This window comes from Gadus morhua, chromosome 16, assembly GCF_902167405.1.
Source record: "Gadus morhua chromosome 16, gadMor3.0, whole genome shotgun sequence".
Taxonomy (NCBI): domain Eukaryota; kingdom Metazoa; phylum Chordata; class Actinopteri; order Gadiformes; family Gadidae; genus Gadus; species Gadus morhua.
This window is the reverse complement of record NC_044063.1, coordinates 23,767,399-23,789,828: the sequence shown is the minus strand read 5'-3', so window position 1 is coordinate 23,789,828 and position 22,430 is coordinate 23,767,399. Positions and strand designations below refer to the sequence as shown.

At 41.1% G+C, this 22,430-nt stretch overlaps 3 protein-coding genes across 10 annotated transcripts in view; 1 reads left to right on the top strand and 2 right to left on the bottom strand.

Moving 5' to 3' along the window:
• The window catches only part of usp32 (ubiquitin specific peptidase 32), a 40,984-nt gene extending 37,307 nt beyond the window's left edge, over positions 1-3,677 (bottom strand). For 7 of the 8 annotated variants that reach the window (XM_030337165.1, XM_030337167.1, XM_030337170.1 and 4 more), the window contains exon 1: positions 3,473-3,676. In XM_030337165.1, coding sequence (XP_030193025.1) covers positions 3,473-3,530 — 58 coding nt within the window. In that variant the 5' untranslated portion in view covers positions 3,531-3,676. Of the gene's footprint in view, positions 1-3,472 lie in introns of all 8 variants that reach the window. The other variant, XM_030337168.1, reaches the window with a different exon arrangement.
• Positions 3,678-3,769: 92 nt separating this feature from the next.
• si:ch1073-145m9.1 (uncharacterized) lies at positions 3,770-6,967 on the top strand. The gene is made up of 6 exons (XM_030380774.1): positions 3,770-4,811; positions 4,912-5,007; positions 5,152-5,264; positions 5,502-5,625; positions 5,713-5,885; positions 6,406-6,967. The coding sequence occupies exons 1-6, from the start codon at positions 4,757-4,759 to the stop codon at positions 6,466-6,468; spliced, it is 624 nt and encodes a 207-aa protein (XP_030236634.1). The 5' UTR covers positions 3,770-4,756; the 3' UTR covers positions 6,469-6,967.
• Positions 6,968-7,364: 397 nt separating this feature from the next.
• appbp2 (amyloid beta precursor protein (cytoplasmic tail) binding protein 2) lies at positions 7,365-21,664 on the bottom strand. Its single transcript, XM_030380773.1, has 13 exons — positions 21,167-21,664; positions 18,522-18,610; positions 17,928-18,079; positions 16,689-16,812; positions 16,029-16,197; positions 15,572-15,661; positions 15,320-15,387; positions 15,130-15,235; positions 14,892-15,016; positions 13,366-13,451; positions 12,723-12,913; positions 12,014-12,179; positions 7,365-11,442 (listed from the first exon to the last, which is right to left on the bottom strand). The coding sequence occupies exons 1-13, from the start codon at positions 21,302-21,304 to the stop codon at positions 11,165-11,167; spliced, it is 1,782 nt and encodes a 593-aa protein (XP_030236633.1). The 5' UTR covers positions 21,305-21,664; the 3' UTR covers positions 7,365-11,164.
• Between the last annotated feature and the right edge of the window lie 766 nt (positions 21,665-22,430).

Genomic DNA, 22,430 nt, shown 5'->3' with positions numbered 1-22,430 from the left:
GTCTTAACCTTAACATTTTGTTACTATTTAATCTGCTGTTTGCCCTGGAAGATAACGGCTGCAGCTAACAACTTAGTCAGCCTTGTACTCTGCAAAAAAACAGAACGTGCAAACCTATTGTGTCCTTTGCCCCTATTATTCAAAATGTATGTAAAAAGAAAGAGTTCTGTGTTTTCTTTTTTACATAGAGTTGTCTGCATATATGTACCTATAAAATATGCAACATCCATTTAAACAATGGATTGCTCCCCCAAGTCCCTGCTACCTAGTTATGCACAATGCAGGCTCAGACATTTTATTCAATGCACCTTGTTTGTGTAATGTCCTGACCTGGCCACTCAATCAGTCAAGCACAGGATAAATTAACATTTGTATTTCGTAACCTCAATTTTCCTCAGCCATGTAATTGACTATGCTAGAGCCTGGTTATATATGAACAAACGTGCATTCTGAATGCGCACACACTACACACACAGCATCATACTGTAAATTGCAGATAGTGTCTAAAACAGTTATTCACGAAACCATGAATGTTTAATATACGGGTAAAGACAAAACTGCTGAACCTCCATGTGCTTCATCCCATACAGAACTACATACATCCACTCCATGGCTGTGAGGCAGTCCCCGAAATTGACGCAAAGTCCCGGGTTGAATGTTGATTAAATGCAGTTTGCTTGATAAAGAAAATACTGATTCAAAATTCAATAACTGTTACTTAAGGGGAAAATACTGCATCACTAGGAGCTTTTATAATTTTTTCTAGACACAAAATCCCTTTGTACCGTATTGCCTGAATTATCAAAAATAATTAAGAACATATACGTAGGCTTTCTAAGGAGCTGAAGGAAGTCAAAGAGGATTCCTGAAATAGGCCTATCTTCTGCTGTTCATCAAAGTGTTGAGTGACTTTGCATTTAAATTTTTTCAGAAACCATTTGATCCGCTGAGACCAAATGGAAGCTTTGAGTATTACCAACAATAGGGCAAAGGCAATGTCGGAAGGTTGTGCATTATATTCCATGAAGGCCAGTTAAGAGTTAATAATAAACTAGTAACTTTCATAGCTCACCAGAGATAGGGACAACATGAGCCCAATGCAGCCGTGTTCTCTAACATGCAATAGAAGAAATTTGAAGAGATATTTACTACTTCACGAGGCAACAAAGGGCCAACTACTGATTGTTCACAACTAAGAGCAGCCGGAGAGACATTAAAACATGAACATGAACATGTACATGCTCTAGAAACCATAGCACAGGTAAAAACCTTCTGAATTTCAAGCATTTGATAACAACAGTTGTGTATTGTACTATTCAAGTTAGTGGTGTTCGTCTCTCTTAAAAAGGTGGCCAGCCACATGGCCTATTGTTGGTATAATAAAACCAACACATACTGGATTAAGAAGTGTTACCCAGCAGCAACCCTATCCACAATCTCTTTTATGTTTCAAAGCTGTGGAAAATCAGTTGCGGATCCGCTTCACGACCTTCTAAAGCACAACAACCTAGCCTTATTCCTGTTAGGGCTCTGACCTTGAGCAACGATCCTCATGTATGAACTGTTCAAAGACGTATTCTGTTTAGATGGCACCATATTATGCATCACAAATGTCAAACAGATATCTAGCAGGCTATTTGGACCAGTCACCGACTGGTCCAAATATGTGCTGTGAAAAGTGTTGAGGGAGCAACAACGAGCTGTTCATAACACCAATGGTTGTGTTTTCTATTATTAACTGCCTCTGTTCAATGCATTTTTTATTTGATAGTGGAGGATGAGAAAAAATAAATAAGTGCATGGATTGTGGACCAAGAATGTTAAATGACAACTGATGATACAGATAGAGAGAAAAGCATCGCTCAGTCAGTGAGAGAGAAGCGACAATAGGCTTGTCACTTGCAATAATGGTCAGAATAAATTGATTAAATAAATGTGTTAGAAGCAGAAGGATTTATTTTACCTTTTACAGATTGGATGAATGCAACTAATTAAATGTAGGCACTACTAGGCAGGTACTACATTGATTTAAGCTAAACAGAAAGGTCTTATTGGAAGAAATAATGTTTTTTTTATAATTAGTCATATGACATAGGCCTAATAATAATTTTAAAAAAACATACACACACAGAAACATGTGGACATCATGCACACAGCAATTAACCACTGACCATCATGTAGCCATGCAGGACCCATGAAGTGCTCGTTATTTTGAAAAGTTAAGTGGGTCAGAGCTTCGAAAGTGACATTAAAGTTAATAGACTTCATATGACAACACACCCTTTCATTTTTTATGTGAAAATGGAAAAAGTCTGTGAACCAACCCAGTACATGGGTCATGAAGAAAGAAGCAGCCTTTGCCAACCGATTGTTTACGTTTTACAAAAGGAAATGCTCGGAAGACATTTCAATAGGTCACATGTAAACAATGATCTACATTCTTAGATGTAGCAGTGTAAAATTAAAACACAGTGTAACATTTTGGATTCACACCGCTGCAACTCTTCATCAACCACAGCTTGGAATACTATACAACAGCTTGTTTGTTACCTGTTTTTTTTTGGAAGTTAATCAGATGCATCACTTGCCTCTGTGTTACGAGAAGGGTAGAGATAACGATGGCGAAATAGATGACACGAAACATGCTCTACCAGCTTTGATTCTGGAAGCCGCAGGTCAGCTTTCCCAAGCTGAATGTTAACCGATACATAATCGCCCGATTTAACATTATTCATTAGGGTAAAAAATAAAATAAAATGTTTGTGTTTAGTGCTTAGTGCTTAACTAACGTTACTGCACTGACACGTCAGTTAGGTTGTCCCCAATACGCCAAGCTATATGCCGTAGGCAACCAGAAGCGCTTTTGCTGGTTCAGGCCCTCACTTTAATTTGCGTGGAAATGCATGCATATGTTATTGATTAAGATTTAAATAATCGACCCTGAGTCTCAACAACGGAGATGGTATGTTCGAGACCTCTTTGGGTTTCAAAACAGAAAAAGTGGATTGATGCTGGATAGATCATCCATCGTATACACATATTGAACGCAATATAAATGTGCCTTTATGTTACTAAGAAATAAGCCTACAGGTGAGGGAAAAATGTATGAAGTGACGACTGTCACAAGCATTTAAGAAACCACTCATCTGCGCTTTGAAGCTCCTAGGCTTCAGACCGCAGGGATTCATACGACTTAAGTCTGTCAGCGAGCTGACATCTCGAACACATCATAAGAATCAGGGGACGCCTGCTAGCTAATGCAGCTTGTGTTGTTACAGAGCTAACATCACATCCATGTGCATTTCAAAGCTATCGTTGGCATACTTCGAAAAAGATCTGCATTGCGTGTTTGCTCTTAGTCCAAGCAGAGCCCGTCTCTGTCGTTAGCATATGACTAGCAGGCTAGCTAACGGGGCGAGCTTGGGTAGGCTCACGCAGACGTGATGGATTTAGCTTTGGTTTGGTCTCTTACCTCTCTTGACCGCCTCGTCGTACGACAGGAAACCTATCCGTGACTCTTTGGCCCCCATGCTCCCTTCATTTCATTGTGGTGGAAGGAATATGTGGCCGTTGTTAGCTCTGTCTGAGGAGTGCCAGTTGCCTTATCCGTTTATTGTGAAACCCGTCCTGTGTGCAGTGTGTATGTGGTGAACGGGTGAATGTTGTTGCTCCGCGTTCCCAGAGACGGCTCCTCCTCTTCGCCGACGCCTCCACGCTAGGTCACGTGACCCACGCTGGGTCACATGACCCGAGCGGCCTGTCACTGACACCACAGGCCACCATGACACAAGCAACGAGAGTTGTAAACAAAAGTCAGACGGATATGTTTTTAATTATTATTATTTTTAAGTTTTAAGCGTATAACCTAAATTATAGCAGAAGATGATGTGTGTGTTAATAGTGTGTTGTAATGATCGTTTTAACTCTCAACTTCCAACGTGTTTGAACCGATACCATTTCGCGTCCACAAACAAGCGCAACAGCAATCTCTAGCGGATTGCGGTTTTGAACCATCTGTGTGTTATAACAAGTTAAACTAAATAATATTATAACAAGTTAAACAATAAAAAATTCTATAATTTTTTTTCTAAATCCGTAATTTGCTTGAGGTAGTAGCTTTCATTATGAAAAATATGTATTCGTAGCCCTAATAGCTGACAATTTCTATAATTCGTTTTTAAGCTATGGATAACAATGAATAATAAAAAATGAAAAATAATAATAATCATAATAATATCCCTTATGTTGTATGGGCAATGCCTTAATTTGAATCATGTCATACTTTTTGACGTGACAAATTAAGGTCATTATTTTTGTTTCACATTTTTCTATTGCTCTTTTAGAATAACTTGATATCAATCTTGAGCTTTTTGGTGTCATCAAAGCCGCAAAACACATTGAAATGAATGGGAGATATTTCGTTTGTTCCACGGACCTATTAAAGAAGAAAAGTTCCCACGGTTGGTCTGCGGCCATTTTGAACCGCTGCGTTACGTTGCAGCCCCACGTCCTCTTTTAAACCGACGCGACGAAGGTGTGGGCGTGGTTAGCGCATTGCCTCCCTATTACATGTATTACCATGCGCTTGAAACTACCCTATTAGTTCTGATGTAAGATTAATGATATGCTGATAATTGTGAATTTTGGAATTACCTTAAACTGGCATGAGCAATTCCATAATTGTTTCTCCCGCATGCGACTCGAACCAGAAACAAAACAGGAGGTGTCATAATCCTAACTAGGCTCCAAAGGCAGGATGGCAGAATCAACAATGCGCCGACACGTTTTTGTGTACTGGCCGAATATTATCGGTATGAAAACTACATTTATTCAAATCATTCGTATATAATATATCTATAAATAAGTAAACATAATAATTGTAATCCTTGTGTATTGTGTGCTCTCCTCTAGGATACATTAGGATTGTCCTTGTATCTATCTCTTGGGTAGTCTTCAAGAGACCAGCTTTTTTTATTCCGCTGTATTCAATCTCCATACTGCTTGATGGTAATGTTGCGTCTCTACTAGTTGTATAATGTCAGCACTATACAAATTAAGAATACTAGTCTATACCTAGATACTGGAGTCCAACTTGTCGACGTCGCATTTTGGCAGATGAAAGACATGGCGATGTTGGTGTTATGTTCTCAGGTGTGGACGGCTGGGTAGCCAGGAGGCTGGAGCAGACGTCCAGGTTTGGGGCTTGGCTGGATGTGGTAGTGGACAATCTAAGCAGAGGAATGCTGTGGAGCATGTTGTTCGAGGTTATACCACCATACAATAAATTCCAACTGCAGTTATAGCATCATGCTTGTGACACCTGTACTAAAATGTAACTTAATAACAAAAGATGGCAATTTAGACAAATAAGAAAAGGCCAGAGATGGCTGACTGCAAACAGTTGTTAATGTTTAAAACTATTGTTAACATTCTCTCACAACTATCAATCCTGTATAAGCAATCACTTAATTAGGTCTTACTTGGTCCCTATCTCTGTGTAGTGGGGTTGGTTGGTGACTGCAGTAGAGTGGTGTGTGTTTGTATGTAACCACAGTGCCAGAGGTGCAGACTGGAAAAGCAGCTTCACAACTAGTCCATATTTAGTGAGATCAATCATGGCAAAAGGTAAGGCATTCAACGTTACTTTTGTATGTTTAACAGATAACCTAAATACAAGCACAAGAAGCAGTTTTGTTTTTCTATGTCTTCAAGGGTTTAAGACCCCTCTGGGCGCTTGGGTGATCATTGGAATACACTGCTTACCACTGTGGCTTTATGGTCATCGCTGGGGACTCCTGTCGGCACCCCTCGGCTTGCCCCCCTTGATCCAAACTTTAGGGACTCTGGGGTTGACAGCTGGACGGCTGTTGGGCTTGGTGGCAGAGGTAGGGATTCACGTGCTTGGATTTGATTTGATACATATATCTTATGCTATCTTATTCCTATGATAAATTATATACAACAAATGAGAATACAGTGAAGCCTCACGAACAGGCTCAGCAACCTCTTCCCTTCCGTTTCCCCCAGCACTGTATGGTTAAGGCCTTAACAACAATAGGGCCCCGCCTTGACTATAACATTTATTTTTTTGAATTATTATGCATTAACAAAGTACAAAACTCTCGTAGGGTAAGGAAAAATACTTCAGGTACAAAGAATATAGATAAATAATGCATTGGTAATGTTCACATTACCAATATTGTTCACAACAATAGTCGTGCCATAAAGCTTTTTGTATGGTATTGAAACGGCATTGCTCCTCCCCCCCACCCCCCCACCTCCTTGACTAAGACATTTCCTGGGGGAAACACTGTTATCCATATTATTACATTTGAAATTTGATTACATAACACCTTTGTGACCCTTCTTATGCCCATCCCTCATTCCAACTCTCTCCATCTGTAGGTATGGTGTATATGGGTACATATCAAACATCTCATCGATGACGAGATAGAGAAGAAAAGCTGAAAACATTGCAAGCAAGCTGTCACCTTATATTACTTATTTACGCTGTATATTTATGTTAAAAATATATATTTTTTGAATGTTTCTTTATATGAATTGATGAAAACGCTGCGTATTTACTATGAGCGATGGCAGAAGAAAACTGACCAATGTGTAACCAGTTGTTACATGCCTTGCCAGTAGCCCTTGAGTTCATGGTCGTGTCTTGTTTTCCATCCGTCGTCCCACAGGTACCTCCCCTCCTTACATTCCTGATTGTAACCAGGTTTATGAATGTCTGCACCCCAGGAATGTCTCAATTTCCTTCTTTCTTTTTTTTCCTTTGGATTTTTTTGTTTTGCTGTTTTCTACCTCCATCCGCCAGGTAGGGGATGGATGCAACCAGTGTATGTTTTGTTTTACTGTCTCAAGCTAGGCCATTCAGGGTTTTGGTTATTTTCTTTCTAAGGAGCCTTACCATTCCCTTTGTTTCCCTCACAAATAAATGTCCTTATACTTTTCAGTTGTCTCTTCAATGTTTTCCATCTCTGGTTTTTGCATTAGTTCCTTTAGCTTAGGCCCTTTAGAATAATGTTTACAAGTTTAAAAAATTAAATTAAAGCATCTAGTTATGGGTTGGAGTTCAAATGTTACTGCCAAGCATGTATGCATTACTATGTGACAAATAATTGCGATAGAGGTATGTAGTTTATTTGTTAAGCTGCATAGAAGATTTATTGGAAAAGGAACTATCAACTGCACAAACTTGTTCCTCAATGGAAATGTTTTTGACCTAGGAACAGGGCAGCTTTAATCCACAGGTCTAGTCAGCCCATTGTGGTATATTTTTATGAGGTATATGTTATCAGTTACCGTATGTAATAGATTGATGATCCCGACAAGGAAATTAGGCACAGGTATTCCACTTTTTGGAGAGATCACAGCTTTATTGAACATGTTTCAACTCATCCATCCTTGATGTCAAGCAACTTCAAGTTCCATTTCTCCGAAACTATCCGAACCAACCAACTCATCTAGCACACGATCTACTCCCTTTCATAAACGGCAGTTCAACTTTAGAACAAATTGTATATATTTTTTCTTTCAACATAATTCTCAAACCTCCACTTCCGTCTCCCATTCTAATGAGGCTTTCCTTCTAATGTTGGGCCTCATTCAATAGTTATCGATCTGTGTGGTGCTGTATAATATAACAATTAGACATGGACCATTACTTGGGGGACAACATTTTGAAATGACACTTCACGGTGCACATCATTTTGTGAAAGAAAGTGTTTCTCCTTCCAATGCTTCAATTTGACTATTTAATGGATAACATTCTGGAGAGGGCCACTAGTGGCTGAGTGGAACTTGCCACTGACTTAACTACCCGCTAATCAAAACACTGCATTGCTGAGTTATTGAAATACAAAGGAATATGGTGGAGTGCTAGATCATGCCAAATAATCTTCTGAGCCACCTCTAGGGCCAAGAGTACAACCTCATCTATAGCAGTCACACAATCGCAAAATGACACATCCAACAGTAGAGTGACAAAGGACAATGATTTCTACCAAGGAGTGACTCGAGTGGAAGGGGATGCTTTAATTGTTCATGATTTAGAGAGGAAAGAAAAGTTGGGTATGTAGGGGAGGCATAACATTTTGAATAATTGGTGAGGTTACTGGGTGCAGAGGATCGTCTTAATGGACAGGGAGATCATAGGCTGGCCAAGACACAGACACGCAACATTGGTCCCCAGTGCACTTCGCTTGAGGGGTTGAATCATTTAGCACATTGACATAGCACGGGTCCGCCGGCAGAGAACTGACCGCTGGTGTAAGGCTGGTAGTCATCAGTGGATCACCGAGGCACCATGGGCTCTGTCTGTATGTTAAGCTTTAAAGACACACTCAAACAATCTCAAGCATCTGTGTACGTACTACGCACACAGGCGTGGTGACAAATAACTGTGTGTGTGTGTGCACACGCACGCACACACACACACACACACACATACAAACACACACACACACACACTTGCACAAGCACACACTCTCATAACACCCCCTTTGAGATTAAATATATTAAGGAGAAGAAAAGGAAGGCCAATGACCTCACCAGGCAACCTGTACACACATTCCTCTCCTCTCCTTCTCCTATCCCTAATTCCCTTGTTTAAAAAAAAAAAAAAAAATAGTTAGTCTGCAGGAAAGCAAATGACACGCCTACATAATTTCACTTTTAAAGAGCTAGTGAACATGAGCAAAATATTTTTTTTAAATGCTCAAGAGCTCTAGGAAGGGGACGGGGCGAGTTACGACCAGTGGCTACTTGTTTTTTCTGTCCAGCCTTTGTGTAGATAGCGAGATAGTCAGCAATGTTGTGTATCATGCCCCTGTCACCGTGGCGGTATACCGAGAAGCCTGACCCTCACTTGGACGCGGGCATTTCGAGACGGCGCTCGACACATCCACACACACCATGGCGATTTAGTATAGGTGTCTGGGAAGCCAAACCCCCTCTCGGACATAAAAATCAACAGCTTTTCATAACAAGCTCCACAGATCCGCATTCTCATACACACAAACACACACACACAGTGGCGTAATAAAAAAAAAAAAACTGTCAGAGAGGCTAAACACTTTCTCGGTCCGTCCCATCCCAGGTAGAGCTCCACCCAGCCACTAACCCCTGGTCGCCATCATCCCTTTCAGCGAGGAGTTTACTTCAAGGCCCCTCGGCGTCACGAAACGACCGTTACCCGCCTTTTAGTGTTTGAGAGGAACATAGGCTTTACACTCGTTTTCTCTAAAATACGGGCTTATTTTAGCAACAGTGAGCAAATGGCATATATTAATTTGTTCCCGAGTCCCGACCATTTAAGAAATACAGTCAGGTCCAGAAATATTGGGACATCAACACAATTCTAATCTTTTTGGCTCTATACACCACCACAATGGATTTGAAATGAAAAAAAATGAAAAAACTTTAACTGCAGACTGTCAGCTTTAATTTGAGGGTATTTACATCCAAATCATGTCAACGGTGTAGGAATTACATCAGTTTGTATATGTGCCTCCCACTTTTGAAGGGACCAAAAGTAATGGGACAATTGGCTGCTCAGCTGTTCCATGGCTTGGTGTGTGTTATTCCCTCATTATCCGATTTACAAGGAGCAGAAAAAAGGTCTAGAGTTCATTTCAAGCGTGCTATTTGCATTTGGAATCTGTTGCTGTCAACTCTCAATATGAGATCCAAAGAGCTGTCACCATCAGTGAAGCAAGCCATCATTAGGCTGAAAAATCAAAACAAACCCATCAGAGGGATAGCAAAAACCTTAGGTGTGGCTAAATAAACTGTTTGGAACATTCTTAAAAAAAAGAACGCACCGGTGAGCTCAACAACACTAAAAGACCCGGAAGACCACGGAAAACAACTGTGGTGGATGACCGAAGAATTCTTTCCCTGGTGAAGAAAACACCCTTCACAACAGTTGGCCAGATCAAGAACACTCTCCAGTAGGTAGGTGTCTGTGTGTCAAAGTCAACAATCCAGAGAAGACTTCGCCAGAGTGAATACAGAGGGTTCACCACAAAACGTAAACCATTGGTGAGCCTCAAAAACAGGAAGGCCAGATTACAGTTTGCCAAACAACATCTTCATAGTTCTGGAAAGACATCCTATGGACAGATGAGACAAAGATCGATTGATGATGTGACTGCTGACAAAAGCAGCAGGATGAATTCTGAAGTGTTTCGGGCAATATTATCTGCTCATATTCAGCCAAATGTTTCAGAACTCATTGATTGATTTGGATGTTGATATCCTCAGATTAAAGCTGAAAGTCTGTAGTTAAAGCACATCTTCTCCGTTTCATTTCAAATCCATTGTGATGGTGTATAGAGCCCAAAAGACTAGAATTGTGTCGAAGCATAAACGTATTTGAGTCACTGGGTCTTTAATAAAGCAATGTCAGTTCTACTCTGAATTTGCTGGGGATTACCTTCCCCAACCCTCTGAATATAATAAAAACAAATGATTAACAAGCCCTCCAGCCTCGTATGCAACAAAATAGTAACTAAAATACATCAAACCTAAAATTTACCCTTAAGTGCTTGTCTATCCTTTGAGAAAAGCTATGCATAACTCACACTCGACTGATGTTGCTTCACTGAATTGAAAAAGAAAACAACCACACATTGATGATGAAACTGTTGGTCACGTTTGACAAGGACACATTTAACAAGATGTGACAGGTTGTGTCCTTTGTGGTCCAGGAGGGGAGGGGAAGGGGTTTTGAGGCAGGAAACCCGGTCTGTTTTCCATCTCAATCTCCACACTTGCAGATACAACTTGTTTCTTCTCTCTGAAAAGGTCTTAGTCTAATCCGTATTCAGGTATGCCAGTGAACTGATCCAACAATCCAGGCGGTTTGTGTAGAGTGGTTTTGATAAGACATATTCTTAGCCAAGCATGTGGATGTGTAATGGCAACAGTGCTGACACAACCCCATCCATCTATACAGCTCTCTCATAATCATATACACTTCTCCCCAGGGTACCTCCCTAATAAATGTGTGTGAACTCACAAGGGTCCTCTCGGAACTCACATCCTCTTTCTGTCACCCTCCACCATCCCCGGCTTTAGCCAATAGGTCCTTCTTCCCCTTTAATCCCTCACGGAGGGTCCCGGTGTCTGGGTCCCTCCTTCTTCCCCTTTAATCCCTCACGGGGGGGCCCAGGCCTGGCCGAGCGGGCCCCAGGGTCTGGGCCAAGAGGAAGGTCTGCACCACTTCTTGTGTCTGCTGCGGTGTGGTGTTGACATCCTCCAAGGCGTCGGCCACGGCAAACTGCCGGTCCCTCAGTCGGTTCCAGTTGGAGAGGATGTTGTGGTACTCAAACACCTTCTCGTAGTTGCCCACCGAGTTGTAGAGCTTGATGAGGCCACGGTAGTCGTACTCCAGGCCACTGTAGCCCTCGCCAAACAGCTTTTTCCCTGCACAATGACATTTTGTTTTGCATTAAGAATCGTCATCCTGGGGCCAACGCAGGGTGTTGCTCATCATACAAAACTCATGTTTGTCCCATGAGGACACCTCTGTGAAAAGGGTCCATAGTGGAACCATTAGGAATTATAAAAATAAGGCCTAAATTTTTTTTTTTGTTTGCTTCCGGTTTCCGACCGACCCTGTCAATTTATGTGCGACCCAAATTATTTTATGAGCTTTATAAAAAAAAAATGATGCAAACTATAATTACGTTTTGGTACAGCACCTCTTCATTCTGTACAAGGATGAGCGAATTTTCTCGTTTTTAAATGAAAACAACCTACCTATCATTCGCTGCCGCTGGAAAAAATAAAATAAAAAAATAAAATAAATTCCCTACCTACCCATGACCTCAACTGACAACCAACAGGAACCAAACTTTTTTTTTTTTTTTTGGCCTAACACTGTGTATTTAGTGCATCTAAGGCGTTTGTTGTTAAGTGCGTGCCATAAGTAATGTCGGTGACTGAGTGATCACGAGTGGTCATGCCCCATGAATTGGGGCTATAGATGGCCTACCAATGGCAATGGAGCGCAGGTAGAGGCGCTCTGCGTCTTCGTACTGGTTCATGTCGTAGTTGTAGAGGGAGGCCAGGTGGCCCACAGACAGCGCCACCTCGTAGTCCTCCTGGCCCAGCAGCTGCTCCTTGATCTGAATGGCCTTGATGTGCATCTCCTCTGCCTCCTGTCCAGAGCCAAACACACGACACCGACATCAGCCCCGGAAATGGACCCGTGATCAATTGATCAATACGCATGATCCATTCAACCCATCTGGAATGGATTTGCATCCACAGGACATGTACTGTTTGTACTTGTTTTTTTCAATACTCCCAGTGTATTCGAGCAGGACTATGCTACGTCAGCTCAGTTGAAAAAACAATGCTGACTGAACAGAATAACGTTGCTTTTAACTGACTCAGACCCCTATACACCATTTTCAAACTTGCGTTTACTGTGTATTCCAATGTATGCGCATGCATCCCAACATTCCTCAAGACTTCGGTGCTAGGTTGGTTAACCATTTTGCTTTGCTAACATATTTTATTATTACTAATTACTATTTCGTTTTTGATGCCTCGAAGTTTGCATCCATATTCTTCAGTTTGATTAATAGGAAGTGGTTACTAATTAAAGCTACAGTTCCGCTAATGACGGAACAGTTCAGCAAGGTTGTATATCCACGCCCATACACTCCGATACACCCATGCACGCACACTGCATTGACCTTAAATTTCCTCATAGACTGATACAGGCGGCCCAGGTTGCCGTAGTGTTTTGCCGTCTGTACGTTAAACTCCCCAAACGCTTTCTTGGCAAGCTGCAGAGAGGAGAGGTGCAGGTCATGAGCCTCCTGTAGCAGACGTTCCTCCGTCTCTTTATTGTGGCAGTCGATGGCAATCTCTTCCAGGATCAGGGCTGTTTCAGGACAACGGAACAACAAGCTGGTCAAGGCATCAACAGTCATCTTTGAGACTGTCCAATATGTGAAATATCCCACACAAGCCTAGGGCATGCAGACTTAAAAAAGCATTTCTCTATTAAGCAGTACCAAGTTAACTATTCTTTGCTGAAATAATTATACTTTTGTATGTATTCAGTGAGAAGAAAGGTGACAATGGGAAATAACAAAACAATAACCACAATATAAATGACAAAATAACAACAATAACCGCAAGAGAAGTGACAAAATAACAACAATAACCACTAGCATCACCAACAATCTAACCTTGAGAACAGCACCATCTCTTGTGCATCATTGGTTATTGCACATTAACAATATTTTTGACGTTAAACGTACAAACATGATATGCCGGATGCTGTCTTTACAGTGGCACAACTTCCTGAATGTGTTCACGGTCTCGGCATACCTTTGACCCTCTTGGAAGAGGCCAGTAACAGATGGTCCTCAGGCAGAATATGAGTTATGATGTCTATGGCACGTTCTGCATGGAATCTGTCGGAAGAAATGTTCATTTTAAAATGGTGCAAATATAAAATAATTTATATATTTTTTTCCTTTGAAAAACTTTACAGGGGAGCAAATGGATTTTTCCTCAATATATATCCTGGAACTGGATTAGGATTGTATAAATCTCAATAGGAATCCTAGACACATTGTAAATCTTCTTGACATACAAAGCATTGCAGGATTTCCAAAGACCTCCATTTTCAGATGCATCCAAAACAAACGAATACTTGATATAATAAGACGCATTTTCACTGCAGGAACTAGGAACCTTTGAAGAACTAGGTACATTTTAACCGCCGGAACCAGGGTCCAAATAGATTTTTGAGGTCATGATTTTACCCCCAAAATTGTCTCTGCTGGTTTGGGTAAGAACATCGAAAGTTACAGGAACCTTGGGGCGTGGGGCTGGCAGCGCGGAAAATCTGATTGACCGAGTACTGGAAGCTTTTTATTTCAGCCATTTTAACATCTGCAGCCACAGACAGACTGTTTTGTTCACTTCAACTAGCAGTAAATCACACAGTCCTCTTACTGCATCCATAGTGGTCGACTACATCCTTTTAATAACCGCTATCGGTTTTACGTGTTGATCATTCATCTTGATAGCAGTCGGCACCACAAGCCAATGTTTACCGCCGGACGTGAATTTACATTTGTGCAGTTGTATTGCAACAGTTTAGTTTTCGATACCATCTTCTTCCGAAACAGTGGTAGTCTACTTTTATCGAACAGGGAAACAACCTAAAAAATTAACTTCTCCCAAACATGGATGCATTAAAGAATGCACTCCCAATTATCTTAATAGACCTCATCCTCGCACTTCCATTCCCTACACTATTTTACTATTGGATTAAAATTAAACTCCATTATCGAATCCTCATATTCATAGCATATTTTGAAGTTTTTTGAAGCGTCTTTGAGTATTTAGAAAAGCGCTATAAAAAACGGATCAATTATTATTATTAAGTTCAGAGAATTAGCTTGTTTTGACTGGCTTTATGAGATCTCACTGCAATTCTTATTGGTAACACGAAGTATTTCACACATTAACATGTCCTTTATTCGTTATGTGTCTGATGTTAAAGTACCTTAATTTGCCTAACCTTCGCGGCTATTTAGACTGTGGTGAAAACGCAGACAATAATGGGCTGAAGGAACGTTTGGTCCCTTGATATGTAGCTCCTGGGACTAAAAGTTCAGGGTCATTTTGGTGGAAATGCGAAATAAGAAATGGGGTCCCTTGTAGTCATGTAGCTATGTAGCTCCTTTTAGTCCCAGGAGCTACATATCAACGGACCAAACGTTCCTTCAGCCCCTTAGTGTCTGCGTTTTCACCACAGTCTTGGGCATTGACTACAAGGGACCCCATTTCTTATTGAACTAGCCACCAAAGCAGCTATTACTACTACTACTACTACTACTCACAGAGCATTATCAAATTTCCCAGAGCTGTACTGGTGCACATAGGAGGAGTAGGCAAGGTCCTCGTGGGCTGTGGCAACGTGGATGTTTTTTCCTCCAAATACGGACTGTCGAATGTCGAGCGCCGTCTGTACATAGGGGGTGGACATGGTGAGTGGAAGATAGGGGACAAGCGCTAGAGCAATAGAACCCTGAAGTGATCAAGTAAATCTGATCAAGTAAACACCACTGTTATGCATACCTGATAAATCGCAACAGATTGGCATATGTTGTCTACATTTAGTAAGTAAAACCCATAATCCAACAGAGTGTCGGAGTACTTGGGATGCTTGTGTCCAAAATGTTCTCTGCAAAAACAAAGAAAAAGTAAATTGGGGTCAGATAGACAGATAAAGTAATTAACATTTATTACTGGTGATACCACACGTTACCTTGCTAAAAACACTGCATGCTTAATCAGCTGCTCTGCTTTCCTAAACTCTCGCTTCACCACACAAGCCTAATGGAGACAAAAATTGGGATTTAATTTCACCAGTTGAAAATGTAAATTCATAACGCACATGAACAACAAGAACGCATTGCACATGGGTAAGGAAGACTGCTTTAAATGCTGACCAATATTGTGATTTATTTTTTCAAACATGTATTTTTTATATAAGCTCAACATCAGGTGATTTCTTTACCTTGGATGCTTGTCTGAGAACATCCACCACTACTTTGACAGGCAGCCCTGGCGTTATCTCCTTCATTGCTTCTATACACCATCTATATGCCTAGAAGATAAAAGGCAAAGATTAGATTTTGTGCTGTTGCTATATACCTGTAGCAACAGGTTAATATAAACATACCTGCTATATACCTGTTGCTATCCACCACTAAACCATGAGGTATGACCCCTATCCCCCCCCACAGAATATAATTTTTAAACGTATGTATTTGAGAATATGGAAGGTACCCTGTGCATGTATTTGTGTGCTTCCGGACATGACAATAAGAATAACATTGAATTATTTCATGCTTCATCTTTAAATAAAATAACCTAGACAATAAAACATTGTTAAAATAATACAATTTGATGTATTCATCAGCCGGTAGAGTTCTGAACAAAGGTATGAGCACATCTTTTATAACAAAACCTACCTCATCGTAGTGGCTTTTGGCGAAGAGCAAGGCACAAAGCTCGCCGTACAGTGCTGCCTTGTTGGCCTGATGGCCATGTTTGGCTAGTTTGTCCATATAGGACTGGGCCAGCTTAAAGGTCTCTTCCCCAAGATGGTACTTGCAGTTGCCGTTGCGGACGTGGAGCAACCTGTTAGAAACAGGAGGAATGTGTAGAAGGCGCAGAAAAAGGTGAGGGGTGTTGCAATATCTGCAGAATGTAATACACCTTGGTGATTCGAGGTATTGGATACAGACCACAGAGAATGTTGAGCAAATTTAGCAAAGAAAGGCTTTTTTTGTTCGTTTCATATGCACGGCATGGTAAATTGAGAGTTTAGAAAAGCAGAGCAGCTGTTTAAGCATGTAGTGTTGTAGGAAGGTAACTTGTGATTCCATCACTATTTCGAAATTTGCTCATTAAGTGGCTGCTGCTTGCCTTTAAAACTTGCAGGTCAAATTAGTTAACCTCTTGCTTCATGTCTACAAACAAGGATCCGTACAGATCACAAAGCTTTATTTTACACACAGACAAAGCAAGCGCTTGGCTTTAATCTAAAGTAAAGAATCTGAGATGATTTTGGTTCCTCATTTAGAAGGACAGAGCAAATAATTGTAGAAAACAATGACTTGGATCCATACCTGACACAGCATTCCACCGCCCGATACCAGTGCAGCACCTCGTTGTGTAGGGTACACAGCTGCAGGCACGACAGAAAGACCTTTTCAGCATCTCCATACCAGCCTGCGTCAGATAAGAAGCCACCTAAAGGGCAAGAGCATTCAATCAGTTACAACATTTAAATGATGAAGCAGCATAGTGATTTAATTTCTACACTGCCCAATCTGGTTCAACCTGTTCAAAGCCTTAACGGTGTTTAACTAAGCAATATGAGCACCAATACTGATTGGGTAGCCACCATCTTTTGATATATTGTGATAACAACTGTTACCAACCAAATAAAAACATAATCAAAATGTATTAATCTTGAGGGGCAATTCCCTCTCAACCAATTTCTTGGATCTCCATTCCCGAGAAGGCGTGGCCAAAGACTGGAAAAGACTCGAGCTGCGTCCGTGCATTCCCTTGCAATATAAACCTAATTTACCACTCCAACAAGTAGGATGGCCCTGGCTTAGTAACAACTTAACAGGGGGCGATTTCTCGTCCCCCACATTTGCAAAGACCCATGTCAGGAGGATTCAGAGACACGATGCAAATCTTTTCAGAGCTTCTTGTGTCACGGCACTCGATGATCCACGAGTTCTCGCAGCCTACAAAACGGGATTTCTAAATGCAAGCGAGTTGTTTGAACGGCAGCTAGAACAGCCGCTAACAGACATACTCTCATTCTGCCTCACCGGAATTTTCTGTCACACGGAGAGAACTTTTAAAACATTTTAAATGGACGTCCTGAACAACGTTAATATATTCAATTCTGTTTCATCGACTGTGTGCTCAAGTCCACAAGTTTGGTTAACTTAAGGTTTCCCATCGACTTTTAAATTCCATGACAAAGAAGGCGTGTTGGAACGACCGTATTTGCAAGCACACACAGCTTTTGCATGTCACCAACCCAATATTACCACCAGACTAGGTGCGCTCTATTGAAACTATGTTGAAATAGAAAGATATCCATGCCATAATTATGTTTGGCCTTATGTTTGCCCTTTTCTACCGAGCAGAGATTACTTGACCAGCAACACATTGCTAAGCTCTGAGATGACTGCATGTCTCTAATATCAAGTAGACAAATCAGATATTTTGTTAGACTTATTATATTCAATATACTCCTGCTATAATTCACCTCAGAAGATCCTTTATTTCAAGGGATGTTACAATTAAAGTGAAGCAGATACGGTTCATCAAGAAATTGTTACCTAACACAAAGCCAAACTGAATGGCTTTTTCCTTGACGTGGGCATCAGACTCTGCAATGTAAGAACAGCGGCGACTAAAGGAGCTGGCCAGAACCGAGGCCACCCTGACACCGTGGTCCATCAAGGCCTGGAAACAGTGGTGCAGGAGGTGTCTGGAAGAATGATAAGGTAATGACAGGTTATAAAAGATAATATATAATGTCCACTTAAAACAGTAGAAATTGATCAAAGAACCATAACAATTATTAAAAAGTCTGCTGAAGTTTTCAACTCCCTTAATCAATCACAATTGCTCTCCCATTCAAAAAAGGTCAAACGGCTATTGGGAGTTTTGGAACATATTGGTGCGAAACATCATGAATAATAGTGGAGCATATGTTTATTCTTGTTCATGATTATTCATCAATCCAAGTTAAAAACAAACACCTCATTAAATAATGAAACGGTCCATCTCCCATTAAATCTCTTTGCTATAATGCAAGAGAACAAATACCTTATTGCCCTTTAGCATTTTACTCTTGACTCTAGACTGCATTTGATCAAGAGGTTGATATTCCAAGTATGACTAGCATTCATATCCTTACTCTGACTTACCTTTTGTCTGAGGCCCGCAGAACTTTGGCAAAGACCTCCAGCTCACAGAACTCCCCTCCCAGCTGGCATAGCCGGCCCTGCTGGTAAAGCTGAAAGAAAGAAAGAAAGAAATTACGAACAAACACGTCACCATGCAAATTCCAGTCCCCCACCAAAAACAGGACCTGGAAATACCATAACTGATGACTGATAGTAATATTATATTTTACTCTTGAATTGTATGGTGTTGTAAGCTGTCTTTGAGTACCTTGAAAAGTGCTGAATAAATAAAAGGAATTAATTATTATATTTGCTTCAAATTTATGGAAATAAATCAATACCTGAACAAACAGAATAGAAACAAGTGTAGTAACACTAGCACCCATACCACATCTGCATTCTCAAAGTGGACAGGGCTGGACAGAAGAATGTAGTTAGGCTTGGTTCTCCCTATAGGTTTAGGAATCATGTGCTACATACACGTTTGCTCATGGCTATAGCCCTATCCAATATTGGATTAGTTTAGCAATGTATGGGTTTCATATGAACTTCAGATAGCAGAGTAACTGTAACATTTCTGCTTGCTTGGTGTAGGGATATCACTGAATGCTGGGATGAATTATGAGTCAAGGAAATTACTAGTCCATGTTATTGACTTCTACCCGTTCATTAGCTGTCTAATATATTTTAGCTAATCTGTTCCCTGATCGCTGCTAGTGCTAGTATAAGATTATTTAAAAAGGTAAAGTTACTTAATGGTGAAACGCCTGGTCATGTATGGAGAGATACATAAAATATGCACAGAATATTTTACGACCACCTATCCATTCCAACAGTAGCATACTGACAATTAAAAAATGAGTGTGCTTTAAAAGGCATTAGTATCACTCACACACTGTTAATTACAATTGTGTTATCTTGACAAAATACATTGAAGAGCACAATCATGGCATCTTTTTTTCCTTACAAGGAATACAAATAAATATCAAAAGATCGTTGCTGTCAACGTCATCACTAAATAATTGCCCATGGTCTACTGAAAATAAGAGTATCTGCAAAATCTTCTGCCCAAAACCATGACAGGAATTCGAACAATAATTGTATTATTGTTGAATTTGGTTGGCATAATCAGAACCAATACAATAAGTTAAACCTACCAATGTACGTGTTTTCAGAATGGATTATACTGTCAAATCATGCTTGGTATGATCAATATTTAAATAATAATAACATACATAATACAACATGATGTTGAAAAGGTTGCAAACAAATTCGAAGATAATGATGACATACCAGTATTTTGTACAGAAGAAAAAATAGGCCTACGTCAATTATCATGAGTTTATTTACGGTCAGTGTTTATATTGATTAAACTATTAGACCACGAAAGAGCAGCAATAACAAAAGAGTTTTTCATTAAATCCCCTTACCCCCTCAAACATAAGATGGTAGCTTGGCCAAATGTACTCGATTTGTTAACCGATTCTCACAAAACAAATAAATCGTTTGTGTGGCTTAAGGGACCGTTTTTGGGAACCGACTTCATTTCTGTCAACCGACTCATAATAATTCAATGCGCGTCGTTTCAATTGTAAAAGAATAAGATGTAAAAAACGAAACAACATGCTAAAAGCCTACGCCATATCATCCAGTCCATCGTTAAGTATTTAAGAATAAAAGACGATTTTAGATCAATTTGTAGATATGAAATAAAGTAAAGTTAGTATTCTCGATACATCAAAACGTTACAGCCCTAAAGTCCCACAAGTTCTCAAGTTTAAAAGACAGTTTGTATGTGACCAAGATGAGAAACGTTTAGCAAGAAAAAGAAAACACATTAATTGACCTGGTAAATTGTCTGTAACAACCCAACGTTAGTTCTGAATGGATGAGAAAGATGCATTTGTGATTAGCTTGAATCTGTGTTCTCAGCCTGGCGATCTAACCTTTAAAAACGAGTGTGTCTTTATGCGTTGTGGCGGATGACAAACCCATCTCTGACCTGGCCGACCCAACACATCCCTTTACAGGCGAGGTATTTGTGATTAGCTTGAATCTGTGTTCTCAGCCTGGCGATCTAACCTTTAAAAACGAGTGTGTCTTTATGCGTTGTGGCGGATGACAAACCCATCTCTGACCTGGCAGACCCAACAGATGCCCCTAAAGAGGAGGTCTCTGACCTGGTAGACCAAACAGATCAGAGAGGAGGTCTCTGACCTGGTAGACCCAGCAGATCCCCTTAAAGAGGAGGTCTCTGACATGGTAGACCCAACAGATCCCCTTAAAGAGGAGGTCTCTGACCTGGCAGACCTAACGTCCCTTTAAAGACGAGGTCTTTGACCTGGCAGACCTAACATATCCCATGCAGACCTAATAGATCCCCTGCAGACCTAACAGATCCCTTTAAAAATGAGGTCTCTGACCTGGCAGACCTAACAGATCCCTTTAAAGGCGAGGTAACTGACCTGGCAGACCTAACAGATACATTTAAAGACCTGACAGATCCCCTGCAGACCTGACCGCTCGCTTTAAAGAAGAGGTCTCCCTCGACAACTTTGTCGTTAGCATGTCGCTACACACCTAGCTGCCAGTTAAAGCCAAGCCAAATCGTACTCAGCGTGGACGCCTTGACAGTGACGTTTGACACCCAGGTTGACGGATCCTACCTTATAGTAGACATCAAACTGTATGTTTTCTGGAAGAGAGCGTATGTCTCTTCTCGATCGCCCGTAGTTATCGACCACGGCCGAGATAGCGGTGTTGTACAGTGTCTCCGGGATCCACTCGAGCTCCACCGCAGCCATGTTGTTTTCCTCTTTCCACCGAGCACCACCTCAGCCTTCCCCAAACTCTCACTACGTTGTTCGCTACCTGGCTGCTATCAAAGCAATCCCCCCGGGACTCCTCGTACAACCGTGGTGGGCTTTCGATCGAGAAGCATGAGCACTGTCACTGAATTACAAAGGAAATCCCGTGGATGCTGTCGATTTTACATGTTTCTCCCCTTCATGGCCGATGTGTCGTCCGCCCGATCTGACGCTCCGCGACGCCGACGGGATGACGTGCACCCATATGATGCAGCCATACTTTAAAGGTCCCATGAAATGCTATTTTATGTATTCTTTAATATAGGTATTAGTGGGCAACTAACACAGAATTCAAAGACGTTCCCGAAATTCAGCCGTGGTGCAGAGTTACAGCCACTCCGAGCCAGTCGCACATTGAGCTTCCCCCAAATGCGCTGTTTTGGTGTCTGTAGCTATAATGCAAATGAGGAGGAGCGAGGCAGGTCAAGCAGGAGGGTGGGGGTGTGGCCCTGAGCAGCTTCTGTAAATATTCTAGAACACACGGGAGACCTGGAGCTCTATATCTAAATATTATCATATAGCCTAGATATCTATATCATATAATATATATATTATCATGGCCAAAAGCTGTGTGAGCCGATATTATGAATCTCAAACGACCGCGTTGGGTTCTCCGACGTTCCTGGTTCTTCAACGTCCACATCAATGTGAAGTAGACTGAACCGCGACAAGGAGGAGAAAGAGATTGTTGCCGGGCAGCGCTTATAGGCACCTCCGCCTCCGGCGGTGGTCCCTCAGCGGGGCTCAAGCGGGAGACATTCACCGCCAACATTCCCTTTCTCCTCCATGTCGTGGTTCATGTTCTTGAGGGAGTCAAAGCCAAAGTTCCTTCCCCCCAATTCATTCTCAACCTTGGCTGAGATAACCCCCACTACAATTCTCGTTGTAGAAATACCAGAGACAAGAGTCCGACGTGTTATGCGCCATAACACCAAAAGCGGTTATCCAAATAACAAGCAAGTGTACAACACTTGCGTTACAGTGGAGCTCTATATCTAAATAATATCATATAATACATAGATATCCATATCATATAATACATATTATCACGGCCAAAAGCTGT